This window comes from Poecilia mexicana, unplaced genomic scaffold, assembly GCF_051168715.1.
Source record: "Poecilia mexicana isolate PSO_F unplaced genomic scaffold, ASM5116871v1 scaffold_21, whole genome shotgun sequence".
Lineage (NCBI taxonomy): Eukaryota > Metazoa > Chordata > Actinopteri > Cyprinodontiformes > Poeciliidae > Poecilia > Poecilia mexicana.
In genome coordinates, this window is record NW_028263390.1 from 19,281,789 (window position 1) to 19,295,088 (window position 13,300).

General features: G+C 40.1%; 1 protein-coding gene across 5 annotated transcripts in view; it reads right to left on the minus strand.

Moving 5' to 3' along the window:
* Positions 1 to 13,300, minus strand: part of syne2a (spectrin repeat containing, nuclear envelope 2a) — a 112,479-nt gene that overhangs the window by 60,014 nt on the left and 39,165 nt on the right. For all 5 annotated transcript variants that reach the window (XM_015003929.2, XM_088001799.1, XM_088001797.1 and 2 more), the window contains 6 exons: positions 10,569 to 10,715; positions 8,068 to 9,450; positions 5,297 to 5,467; positions 3,585 to 3,740; positions 2,763 to 3,001; positions 94 to 2,110 (listed from right to left, as the gene is read on the minus strand). In XM_015003929.2, the coding sequence (XP_014859415.2) occupies positions 94 to 2,110; positions 2,763 to 3,001; positions 3,585 to 3,740; positions 5,297 to 5,467; positions 8,068 to 9,450; positions 10,569 to 10,715 (4,113 nt within the window). The remainder of the gene's footprint in view (positions 1 to 93; positions 2,111 to 2,762; positions 3,002 to 3,584; positions 3,741 to 5,296; positions 5,468 to 8,067; positions 9,451 to 10,568; positions 10,716 to 13,300) is intronic.

Sequence of the window (13,300 nt, forward strand, 5' to 3'; positions counted from 1 at the left end):
GATCTTTTCACAGATTGTCATCACATGGTGACAGGTTTATAAGTAAAAAGCATATTTGTTTTGTCTGCAGCTTTACGGTATTGGCCGCCTTACCATCCATGAGTTGGACTGTTGCATTACTGCGTCTCTGAGGGAATTCAGCTCATTGCAGTCTTCCAGGTTAACGTTGTCTCTCTGCGCCAGACCTGCCAACACTCTCATCCCAGACTCTACGTTTCTCCTGATGACCCAACACTGAATCACTGCATCATCTATTGCTTTCTCATCGGGTTTGACTTGCTTGTTTTCCTCCAGCTGCCTGTTGGCTCTCTGCAACAGATCCATCAGCGCCGGAAGCTCAAACTCAAACTGGAGACCCGGTAAAAGCTCGGCCTCCAGATTTTTGATTTGATCCGTGGCAGATTGCTCCCAGCAGATCAGCGTTTCCACCATGTCATGGAACTTCTTCTTCTCTGCGTTAAGCTCGGACGGCTCTAACTCACGGGCGATCGCCTCCAGATGATCCGCCGTCTCTTGGCATTGGGTGTTGACCATCGCGAGTTCGACCAGCAGTGTTTGAATCAATCTGAACCTCTCCGCCGCGCTCACCGATTGGTTTTTAGCCTCCTGGAGTTGAGTTTGGGCGATTTTCATGGATTCCTCCATTTGTCCTCTGTGGTGAACATATCTCTGTTGCTCCATGGCGTTTATTCTGAGAGCTTTGCACTGGTCTTGCAGTTCACTAATAGCGCAGAGCACAGAGTTTCTCTGGTCCTCCTGGCAATGCTGCAGCTCTTGAACTTCCCACTGATGCTCCATTAGCTTGTGCTCCAACTGGGTGATAACTAACAGCGTCTCTTTGGTCAAAGGGAACTTCTGCTTCTCCAGATCAGCAAATGTTTGCTCCAAGTTAGCCTGAATGGCAGCTAACCCCTCTTTGGAGGACATTCTCTCATGAATTAGCTCCTCTAATTCCCAGCAGGTGGCTTTCTCATGAGCTAGCAGTCCGTCTAATTCTGCCCAAAGGCCTAAAAGCCTGTTGCCGAGGTAGCGGCTCTCAGCCGGACTCAGCTCAACGGCTAATTTTGTGCAACTCTCTGAAAGTGCGTCCACTAATTTGAGTTGGGTCTCCAGCTCTACTGCTGCTGATCGATGACTTTTTAGCTCCATTTCCAATTCACTGAGATCAGCTTTTGAAACGTTCTCAACGTTGGTGCAGGTCTCTCTTTTCATATACGTTTCTGCTACCCAGACATCCAACCTACCAAACTCACACATAACCTTCCCTGTTTCATCAAGACCCTTTTTCATGGCTTCAAGAACACGACCCAACCTGTCAGCAACTGTTTCATACAGCTCTACGGTCTTTATTAACTCCTGATTTTCCGTTTCGGTAGCTTTACCCTTTAGCTCTCCAACCTGCATTTGCATCTTGCTTCGTCTAAATAAAGTTTCCATGTGAAATTCCCTCATTTCTTCAAACTGAAGACGAGCCTGCTCAGGAAAAACAGACAACTTTTTCCCAGAAAAGACTCGATTTTCTGCTTGTTTTGTCAAATTGATCAAGTCCTGTAGTTGCTTGTTGATTTTACTAGTAGATCCGCTTCCACAGATTTCTGGCAAAGAGTTGAGCTTCTCTTTAGTGACACGGAGCAAAGTTTTCAGGTCCTGAATCTTTTCTTCAATCGCAGCCTTTTCTTTCTGACCCAGCGAAAAGCAGATGAGGGAACCAGCCTGGGACTGTAAATGCAGGAGAAGCTGGTTGCAAACTTTCAGCTCTGTGGTCAGACAAGCTAAGTCTAAACAACTTATATTGTCAGTTTCAGATTTTAAAAGAGCTTCAAGTTTGGCTTTAAGCTCAGCAGCCTCTTTTAAAACGAGTTTTGACTGAGATGCAGAATTTGACGCCTGTTGATGAGCTCTTCTGATGCTTCCTTTAAGGAGCCTCCATTCCTCCTGGATGTCACCAAGCTGAGCAACGAGAACACCTGAACTCTCCGCATCGCTCAGGTGGACCGACAACTGGCTGCTTAGGCAGAGCAAACCTTCCAGCGTTGACTTCTTCTGCTCCATGGTCAGCAGCAACGCACTCAGTTTTTCCTCTTGAAGGGAACTGCTTCCCAAAACACTCCTAAAAAAGTAAAACCAACACAAAATGATATTAGATTAACACAATTATAAAAGACACGATAAAATAATTTAAAGGCGACATATTATGCTTCCTTGAACAGATTTATAAAAAACATTACATTTTTTTTACACAAATTGAGATTTTATTCTGCTCAGATTCTGCCAATTTGAATTATTTTCAGAATGAGCTGTTTTAGGGATCTGTCCCTTTAAATCCAAATAAGCTGCTGCTGGCCACGCCCCCCAATCAACGTTTACACTCACAGTGAAAATGGCTGCAAACAGATGTGCAATTATATAACCATACATCTTTGAAAAGCAGAAGTGGAGCCTCCTGCACAACCAACAAAAATGCAGCAAGTGGTAAGTCAACAACAAAAGACTTGTCTTTTCCAGCAGCCATTGTACAGCCCATACAGCATTAAAACCAGCTGAACAAATGTACTGGAACTCCGCTTGGGTTGCTAGGTAACATTGCAATGTGACTTAAAATTTGAAATGGTTCATTTTCCAGACAATAAAAACATCAACTTAATGCCAAAAACTACCTGTTTTTAAGTGCTTTTTCTGGTTTTAGAAGCAGCAGAAATGCAAATTAAAATGTAAAAAAAACAAAACATGCAAAAGTGAATTTTGCATAATTGGTCGCTTACAAGCTCATCTTTTCCTTTTCCGCCGCTACGACCTCAAGGAAGGCTCTGGCGTTCTTCTTCTGCAGGTGATACTGCTTGACCAGATCCAGCTGAGCTGCTTTGACCTGAACTGTGGCAGAGGCATCCAGCAGGGCTGAGCTCCATTCTGCCTCCGCTCTTTCTGAAGCCTTCGGGTCTGAAACCGTTGTCACGTTGCTTTTAATGGAAGCCACTTGCTCCTGCACGGACCGCCTGTACTCCTAAAGGAAGCACAATGCAAGGGAAAGAAAAGCTCAAGATTAGTTTGGCAAAAGCTAAATCAAAAGTGCTTCAGTAAGCAAAAACTCCAGGTTTTCAACATTAGATGTTGCAGTCATAAAAATTAAATGAATTCAAGCTCATTTTGGGCCAAATCAAAATTTAGAATGATCTTAAAGGGCCGGCTGTGCCAGAATGTACTGATAAAACCCATTAAACTGTTAACAGCTGTTTGTTTCAGCATTCAGTAAGTGTTTCTTAAAATTAAATAATATTAAACATCTTTTCACGCTGGTCAGTCCATCCAGAACTTTGTGATTGTTTTTGTGTTTTTTTTTTGCAATCAAAATCACAGATTTTGTGGCGCTAATTTAGAGATATTTGTAGGGAATTTTTCATAATATTTGCACTTATGTGACTTTTTGTTAATCACTTGACATCAAGTAAGGCTGAGGAGGCAGTCACTTAAACCCACTGCTTTTGATCAATTTTGAGAAAAATAAGTTCTTAAACATTTTTTTTTACAGGAAAAAGAAGTTTTGACAAAGGAGAGTAAAGTAAAATGTGATGGAATAATTCACATACCTGCGCTTCCTGCAGCTGTTTGTCCATAGCTGCAGCACTGAGGCGTGCAGGCTGATATCGGCAAGCAAGAACACGCTGAACCGTCCGTGCTAATCGGACGTCTGCATCACCAGGTGAGGATGTCAGGTACCAACTCAGGTTCATATGAGGCATTTTCTAAGAAAAAAAGAACAAATGAACCTTAAGGTGCACATAAAATCAATTTCTTCTGATAACCTTAGAGCAACAAAGTCAACAGAGGAAGTAAAGTGATATTAATATGATCTCATGACAAAGACGATGATGGTAATTTTCCATATTCCAGCTATAAATTTTAAAGTGTTATATTTGGATTTTATGTTAAGTACCTAATAAAGTAGCATAAAAACTGGAAAAAATGTGCCTAGTTTTCACATTTTTTACAAATTAATCCTGCATTTGGAGTCAACCTGCAGCTCTCTGACCCTCCTATAGGAAAACTCAGAGAAGCAATTTGCCTGTGGAAGCCACATAATTACAGAGTGCATGTTGTAATACTGTGTGTAATTTATTCCCACTTGTCATGTGAATGCCTGAGGTTTGTTAGACAGCAGCAGTGAATAAATGAAGACCAAAAAACAGCAGACAGGTCGAATATAAAATTATGGCAAAGCTTATGAAGCAATTCCTGAACATCTCATGGAATAAAGTTTAATAAATCATCTGAAAAAACTGCAAGGAACAACTGAAAGCCTAAGGCATGGCAGAGTCACAATTTACACCATAAATCACTTAAAAATCTGTTATAAAGCTTTAAAATGTGACTTTTACAAACGCTCTCCATCTAATCTGACTAAACCCAAAACCTGCAGCTGTACACTGCAAAAATACAAAATCTTACCAAGTATATTTGGTCTAGTTTCTAGTGCAAAAATCTTAAGATAAACTTGAAATGAGACAAAACTAACTTACAAGTAACTGTTTAGCCAATATAAGAGCTTGTTTTAAGTAAATAATTCCTTATCATGGTTTCATTGGCAGATTATTTAACTTATAAAAATAAACTTTCACATGTTATAAGTTAATTTATCTGCCAATAGAACTAGAACTTTTTCATAAATATTAAGGAATTATTTACTTAAAACATTGTTGAAACGTTACTTTTATGTTAGTCTGTCTCATTTCAAGTGTACAAAAATATTTAGTTATCTTTAACCAGAAATACTTGGTAGGATTTTGTGTTTTTGCAGTGTAAGTGCAGATGAGTAAAAAAATCACACCACACTTTTGAGATTTTTATTTATAAAATGTTTTCCACTTCAGTTATGAACTTTTTTGCAAAAGAAGCAGTTTAAATTGTTCACTTTTAGACATAAGTCAAGAATCATTATGAATATTGATATCAAATATCAACGTTCTCGAAAAATCACACAAAATGTAATTATTCTAACATAACTGCTGTTTTATCGTGATCTGTGTGAAGTGTAATTAGACTAAAGACTCCACAGGAAACGACTCTCTCATAAATCCTTCCTGTTAGGCAGCGTCATGGGAAAACACAAACATCAGTCAACTCTCTTCTTCTCACTCTGACATGCATTCAGAAATGATTTAACCCTTCATTTGGAAACAGACTTGAACTTGTTTCAAAAAGTGATGCATTATATGTGCACAAATATAAGAGATAATATTTGTGACTCAGTTTAGGACAGAAGCTGTGTTCAGGTTTTGCATTAAAACCAGTTAAAACTCACCTGTAAAATGTTACTTTGCTCCAGCGACGCCTGAATCGCTGATAAACTGTCCTGCAAGGCGGAGCTGTAGCTGTGGCTTCCCGGTGATCCACCTGTCGACTCTTCAGCCCCGGGACCGCATGCCGATCCCGGCGGGATCCGCTCCGACTCCATGACTCTTTGGCTTTGAAGCTACGCAGAAAGAAGCCAGGAATGGCGTCACGTTTTAGCCTTTCCCCATGTTTGTCCACAGATAACAGCGCTTCCTGTTCTGTTTTTTCCCGCCTCCACCGCTGCAAATATCAGGTTGTCAGTGGCTCAGCCAGTTAGTGCAGTTAACACAAGAATGCACCCGGGTGAGTGAAGAAGAGTAGGAAGCCCTGGGGGTGAAGGATTCCCCGTCTGCTCACATGAAACAACGCTGACTCTGTTTTTTTACAGTGTGGACAAACTGGACTGAAACCAAAAACGTTAGCAGGTTACAAAAGAAGGGAGTCGCCTTGATAAACGTCAGGGGGGAGATGAAGGTGTGTATTGTGGCTGGTTTCTATGCAGTGAAAGAATGGAAACATGCAAAATGATTTGCAACAAGGAAATGGAAAAATAGTCATCTACTGATCAATATACAACTGATAAATGAGCTTCATTTAGAGCACAGGTGTCAAACTCAAGGTCCGGGGGCCAAATCCAGCCCACCGTAGCTTTTTATGTGGCCCTATAGAAACGTCTACACCCCAAATTACAACAACCAGTCTCTTTGGTTTTTCATGATTCCACAATTGCTGAAATTCATGGAAAATAACCAGATTCACATTTTTTTGCACTAATGTATAGTTATGAATTCATTGCAAATTTTTTGCAAAAATGTTCAAAAACTAACATGGTGGTAGTTTTTACTTCTACTCCACCGCTTCCTTATTTAATCTCAACTTTAGCCTGCGTTCCATATGGTAAGTAAAAAGTCAGTCACCATCTGACACAATATGGCGCAAAATTTCTTTCAAATGTTTTTACATTTTCTGATTTTAACTGCAAAATCTCAGAAAAACAACAACCAATTGTTAATGTGTCCCATCTGTACAATCTGATACAACCGATACGGCCCAAAATGAAAGTCTGACACAAAACAAAATCTGTTTTGTCTTGTGCAGAAGAAAGAAGTTTACTTATTTTATTGTTGTTTAGATTTCCTAAAGTAGTACCACATTTCTGCTCCTGTCACTTTAAGAGCTGCGTCCTAAAAACCTGGCCTGCTCTGATTGGTCAGCTGGGCAATTCAAAATGCAAAAGACAAAAAGCCCATTCTGTCATGCTCTTCTGCACCTGTGCATGTTAGCTATCTGGAGAAAGTACACAAAGCCAAACTTTCCTGGCTGAACAGATAAAACCGTAAACAGAAACCAGATGCTAACCCTGATAACGAACGATGGTGTAATGACAAATATTCTTATTGACAAATTCCTAAAGAAATATTTCAGCCATCTAGAAACAACCACAAGAAGTGAAAGGAAGTGAAAGCTACTTTGGCAGCGTCCTCAAATTGTTCAGGATTTTGCTCAAATTTAGCTGCTTTTCTGTAGATGCTTTAAAATGCTTTAAAATGAACTTTGGCAGATGGGAGGCGTTCAAACAATAAATGATCAGGTAAGAAAAAGAAAAGAAACGCAAATCTGTTCTTGCAAAAAAGCAGTTTAGCATAAAATTACAGCTTTAAAATGTCATTTTTACTTCTTGGTGTCTCTCACACTTGACTGCAAGACATGTTTGTAAATGTCAACGTTACTTGATAAAAAAAATCTAAAGAGCTGAGAACAGGTTGTTGTCTTAATCTGCAGGAAGTTTAGGGAAAAACACTTATCTGTCAGAAGAGAGCTTGACCTGATGACCTTTATATTCAGGGTTCTGAGCCCACGCGAGCGAGCGAGCGACCAATGCAACTCCAGGTTCAGCATTCACAACTCAGATGCACATATTCAGCCACTTCCATCTGTAGGTGGCGCTATAACTTCAGCTTATAACTCCAAACTTATTAATCACATTAACAAAACTGGTAAGTTTCTTAGATAGATTCTCCAACAGATCTGTGCCAAAGTTGTTGGTCTGGAATATTTCCCACCAGAGCCAGGAAAACTGGATTAACCAAAACCAAGTCCACCCCTAGAATCAAAAATAAAACCTGGCACCATATGCACTAAGTTTTTATTTGATTCCACCAATGCTGACGCTACACATGATGATGTTTTTATTTGACTCCGCCCACGTCGCGTCACGTGACGTTTTTATTGACTCCGCCCATGACGCGTCACGTGACGTTTTCATTGACTCCGCCCACGACGCGTCACGTGACGTTTTCATTGACTCCGCCCACGACGCGTCACATAACGTTTTCATTTGACTCCGCCCACGACGCGTCACATAACGTTTTCATTTGACTCCGCCCACGACGCGTCACATGACGTTTTCATTGACTCCTCCCACGACGCGTCACGTGACGTTTTCATTGACTCCGCCCACGACGCGTCACGTGACGTTTTCATTGACTCCGCCCACGATATTTACGGAAGTAACATTGGATGGAGCTGTGTACGGATTGATTTTAACGTTTATTCTGAAATGGGAGCCAAAAGGATCGTCTATATCTGATATAAACAGGTCTAATGTAGTGAATAAAAAGTCTCGATCATTGATCGTCCAGGTATTCATGTTATTTTTGTTCCATTTATTCTTCCTTTAAAAGCAAAGGAAGTGAAAAAACTTTTAAAATGTGCTAACAAATAAACCAAACAGCTCACCTTTCCCAGTGGCCACAGCATTTCTTTCAGCGCTCCATCTTGCTTCCATTTCTTTTCTTCAGGTAGCAGTGAAGTGCCGTCTTGTCCTGTGGGACAATGCTTCCCGTGTGTACATTCAGAGTCGTTAGCTCCTCCTCGCGCCGCCCCCTCACCTGCTCCACCTGGGCTCATTGCACTGTCGGCAGCTGTCAGTTGTTTGTCAGTTGCATCAATTTGATTTTCGGTTTCAGTTTCATCTCGATTTGGCACCAAATCCTCTGCAGAGCTCAGGGCAGGAGGCGCAGTTTCCCCCAAAGAGTGACAGGCAGTCGCCCCCGATTTGCTGACTGGGGATGTTTGAGCCGTTTCAAACTCACATTTGGAGTCGGATTCAGACAGAGTCAGAGCTTCGTCATTCTTTACTGCATGGGTTGGCTGAGTCTCTTTGTTTTCTGATTGCCTGCTTGAACCTTTTTGCTCTGCAGGTTTTCCGTCTAACTCAGGGTTGGGTCTTGGTTTCTTCTCAGGAAATCCTGCGTTTGAACTTGTTTTACACTGTTGATCTCCTACATATCCACTTGGCTGTATGTCAAACGACTGCAGCTCCAAAACTACAGTGAACACTTTATCTTTGCTTCCATTGACTTGCCCATTTTGCTCATCTTGTTCTCTTGCACCTGCACTGAAAGCCTCTGATTTTGCAGCTTTTATGCAGGTTTCTGAAGGTGTTTGGTCCGACTCTGACTGGGCTGAATCTGTGGAAAATCTAGTTGCTTTTTCTGTGTTTTCAATCAGCTCTTTTTCCGTTTTCTCTTTCTCCATTTCTGGTTCAACTAAACATACTTCTGTTGAGACATCAGAATGGTCTTCTAAGGCATCAAGCCTCTCTGAATGTATCGGCGGAGGATCGGGCACGTTGTTGATCCCAGGAATGGTTGCTTCAGTCGATTCCTTAGGGGACGAGACAACCGGTAATTTGATTTTGTTGATTTTGTCTGAATAAGACGGGTCTAAAACTAAGGCTTCTTCAGTGTTTAGTGAGGCGGATATGATTGTTCCTGCAATATTTCCAGAAACTGTCATGTCCGTTGACTCAACAGCAATCTGTTGGTTAGTTTCTCCTGATGCAGACGGCGGCTCCTTTGACCCGAAAACATCTGGACTTTCTGAACAAACGGCTGGAATATCGTCTAAAGCAGCTGTTGCACAAATAACAGGGATGTTTTCTGGATTCGGTTTATTGGCATCAGTTTCATTCTTCAATACTCCTGGTTGAGAACTGAGCAGTTTGGTTGGGACGTGTAAGGTTTCCCGGCCATCTTGGTGTCTGTCTGAGTTGGGTTCACAAACATCTCCGGCTTTTTCTTCACCTCCGTTTGGCATTTCTGTTTGCATTTGATTAATCTGTTAAACCCCCACAAAAAACAAAAATATTAATCAGTAGCTATGTGTGGAGTTTGTCTTTAAATTAAATAACATTTTAATTGTTCTCACATTAATCACTCCCTCCAGGATTTCATGATTGACTCTGTGATGTTGTTTGTAATAAAAATCACTAATTTTGTGGTGCTAATATATACATATTTGTGCAAAATTTTGTAATATATAAATATACAAAAATTAGAAGCTCACTGCACTGAACTGCATTGAAAACCTGGATATTCCTCCAAATATTGATTCCTGAACTTAAAACATTAGTATTGTCATTTTCTTAGCATTATTTGAGGTTTGAAAGCTCTGCTTCTTTTCTTATTTTGACCTTATATTTCTCATTTTCTGAAAATAAATACTACATTTTTGCTTGTAATTTCAGAGACATGTCAGTAGTTCATAGAATAAAAGAACAATGTTCATTTTATTCAAACATATAACTATCAAAAGTAAAATCAGAAAAACTGATCATTTTAAGTGGTCGGCTAAATTTTTTTAGAGAGTTGTATAAATCTACATTCAGAAAGAAAAATTATGTTGTTTTTTAGTACAAAATTGGCCAAATTTTATTTGTTCTTATGGAGTCTCTCATATGTATATTTGTAAATTTATTCCAGATTATTAAAAATGTATTTATCTCATTATTTAACTATAAAAAATAAAATCAGAGAAACTGAGCATTTTTCCAGAACTGTTTAAATATTTTTGATACGTGTACTTATAAATTACTTTTCACTCGCCGTATCAATCACAGACGTCAAATAAAGTAGTGCAGCAGAAGTAGGAAATACTGCCTCCTGGAGGTGGGAGTTAGTCATATTTTTGAACATTTTTGCAGAAATTTTGCAATAAACACAATTATACATTAGCGTGAAACAATTTGTTGATTTTGCTTGGATTTGGTGGAATAGTGACCAAGTGGAGAGACTGACGATGTAATTTGGCAACATGCTGAGACAAAATGCTTTGATTTGATTGATAACATAACATTTAAGCACACAACTGTTATTCTGAAGGTCCAAAAAAAGCTACTGTGAGCCATTTTTGGCCCCCGGGCCATAAGTTAGACACTTTAATAAGAATATTCTCACCAGGCCTCGACTTTCCAGCAAAACCTCTGAAGCGCTTTTCAGCAGAGTTTTCATCATTTCTTCACCCAGACAATTTACCAGAATGTTCTGCTGGGAAAGAACGTCGTAAAGTTTGTTTTGAAGCTGTAAACCTTCATCCAGAACCGCCTATGAGAGAGCAAAAAATAGCTTTAATTACATTTAGATTTGTTTTTTTATTACTATGAAAACATCACTATCACTAAGAAGATAGCTCACTCCTGCTGGAATGAGCTGCATCCTGTTTTTTCTTTCTGATTTTTAACAAAACAATGAGCACCATACATAGACATTCAAGTCATACTTGAGGCAGTACTTTGGAGAATAAACATAAACTAATAAATGACAAGACAAGAACCAAAAACAAAGCAAGATACATTCAAACAAAAATCCAGCAATTATTTCCATAAGTACATGGATATAAAGTAGATAACTAAAAAACAGAGGTAACAGAAAGGAAATAAAATATAAATTCAACAGAAAACAACTAAAATGGGGCACTTAAAGGGCTTAATGTATTCTGTGCTACTAAAATTGTTATAAGGCTTAGATAAAGGGTGTATGCCATTGAGCACCACTCATCGGGTCACATCGAGCGTCAAAGACCTGACATGGTCCAGAAACGGTGACCAGATTCTTGAAAATGTGATTTCAGAGCCTTTGAGAGTTTGCCTAACTTTTTCAGTTTCATGAATGAAACTGGAAAAATCATCTTTCATCTTTTATCCAATGAGATTGTGAGGGTGGGAGAGGATTCTTCCAATGCATCAGTGTGATACGCCTAGCCAGTAGCGTGAGGAAGGTCAGCATGATGGGGTGGCAGTAACTGGTTTTTGGGGAGAACCCCAAATAAAGCAGCGAGTGGAGATGGCTGTACTGTGGTCGAGGTGATTACAGAAAGTGAGTCAAAAACAGATTCCCAAAATTGAAATAGGGAGGAACAGGTCCAAAACATGTGGCCGAGAGTGGCTGGGCCCAAACCAGACTTCACACAGCTTGAATCCACGTCCGGAAAGATTCGAGCCAGTGTACTCTGTGGACGACTTTACACTGAAATATTCTATGTTGGGCACAAATTGATGAGGTGTGAATGCGTTCCAGAATAGTTTGCCACATTTCATTATCGATCTCTGTGTTAAGATCATCAGACCAAGTAGCCTGAAGATGGCCAAGCCCAGGAGTCATGTTGGATGTTAAGAGGGTGTATATTTTTGATATTGTACCCTTTGCAGTGGGACTAATTTCTAGCAGTTGATCAACCATATTGGGGGCAGGAATTATTGGAAAACCTGGGAAACGATGATGAATATCTAACTTGTAGAAATCTAAAAAAGTGGACAGCTGGTAAGTTAAAATTTGAAGATAATTGAGCAAATGAGGCAAAAGTACCATCTAAGTATAGATCTTTCAGAGAAAAAAGCCCATGGCTTTTCCAACTGAAAAAGTTTTATCAATGAGTGAAGGTGGAAATAGAGGATTCGAGTTTAGTGGTGACAAAAGAGGTATTCTCTGGATCCCAAAATGTTGCATAATCTGAGCCCATATTCTAAGGCAGTTCTTAATTATATTGTTGGTGTAATTTATAGGAGATGTTGCAGGGGGAAGGCATAAAAGAGAGTACAAGGAAGCAGAGCTACATGAGGCCTCTTCTGTTGGTAACCATTTGGGAGTCTCACAGTTCGCATTGCACCAAAATAACATTGTACGAATATTAACAGACCAATAATAGCATAAGAAACTTGGTGTGGCAAGCCCTCCCATTTCCTTACTTTTCTGTAGGATACCCTTTCGTATTCTAGGAGGTTTTCTGTTCCATATGAACTGAAAAACTGAAGCATCGAGCGTCCTAAAAAAATATATTTTGGGGGATAAATACTGGTAAGCACTGGAAGAGGTACAAGAGTTTCGGCAAAACATTCATCTTGATACAGCTGATCCTGCCTGCTAAAGAAAGTGGCAGCATGGACCATAAGTCCTGAGTCAGCTGGTCAAGTAAGGGAGAAGAAATAGCTTTAAAAAGTTGTGAATAATTACATGGATTTCCAGGTACTTAAATGCTTGCAGAGAGATCTTGAATGGTAAGCCAGTGTAGGCCGTAGCTGCATCATTAATTGGAAATAACTCACTTTTATTAAAGTTCAGTTATTTGTCCAAACTTTTCAAGCAGGTCTAATACTGGAGGCATGGAGGTCTCTGGGTCTGAGAGAAAGAGTAGCAGGTCATCAGCATATAAAGAGACTTGATGGTCCAGACCACCTCTTGTGATGCCGTGGATGGGACTGGATCTAAGGGCTGCAGCTAGAGGCTCTATAGCAATTGCAAACAAAAGAGGGGAGAGTGGACAGCCCTGACGGGTTCCACGGCCAAGGTGAAAATATTCTGAGTGGTCATTATTTGTGCGGACACTGGCTAATGGAGAAGTATATAACAGTTTGATCCAGGAAACAAAGGAACAGCCAAAACGTCGTAAGGTGTAAAACAAATAGGACCACTCTACTCGATCAAAAGCTTTTTCGGCATCCATTGAGATAATCACTTCTGGGGTATCAGCTAATGTAGGTGAATATATTATATTTAGCGACCGCCTAATATTATGAAAGGAGTGTCTGTTTCTAATGAAGCCTGTCTGGTCAGGGTTGATGATTTTGGTCGTGATTACCTCCAGACGTTTTGCCAACATCTTTGCCAAAATCTTGACATCTGAAATTGGCCGA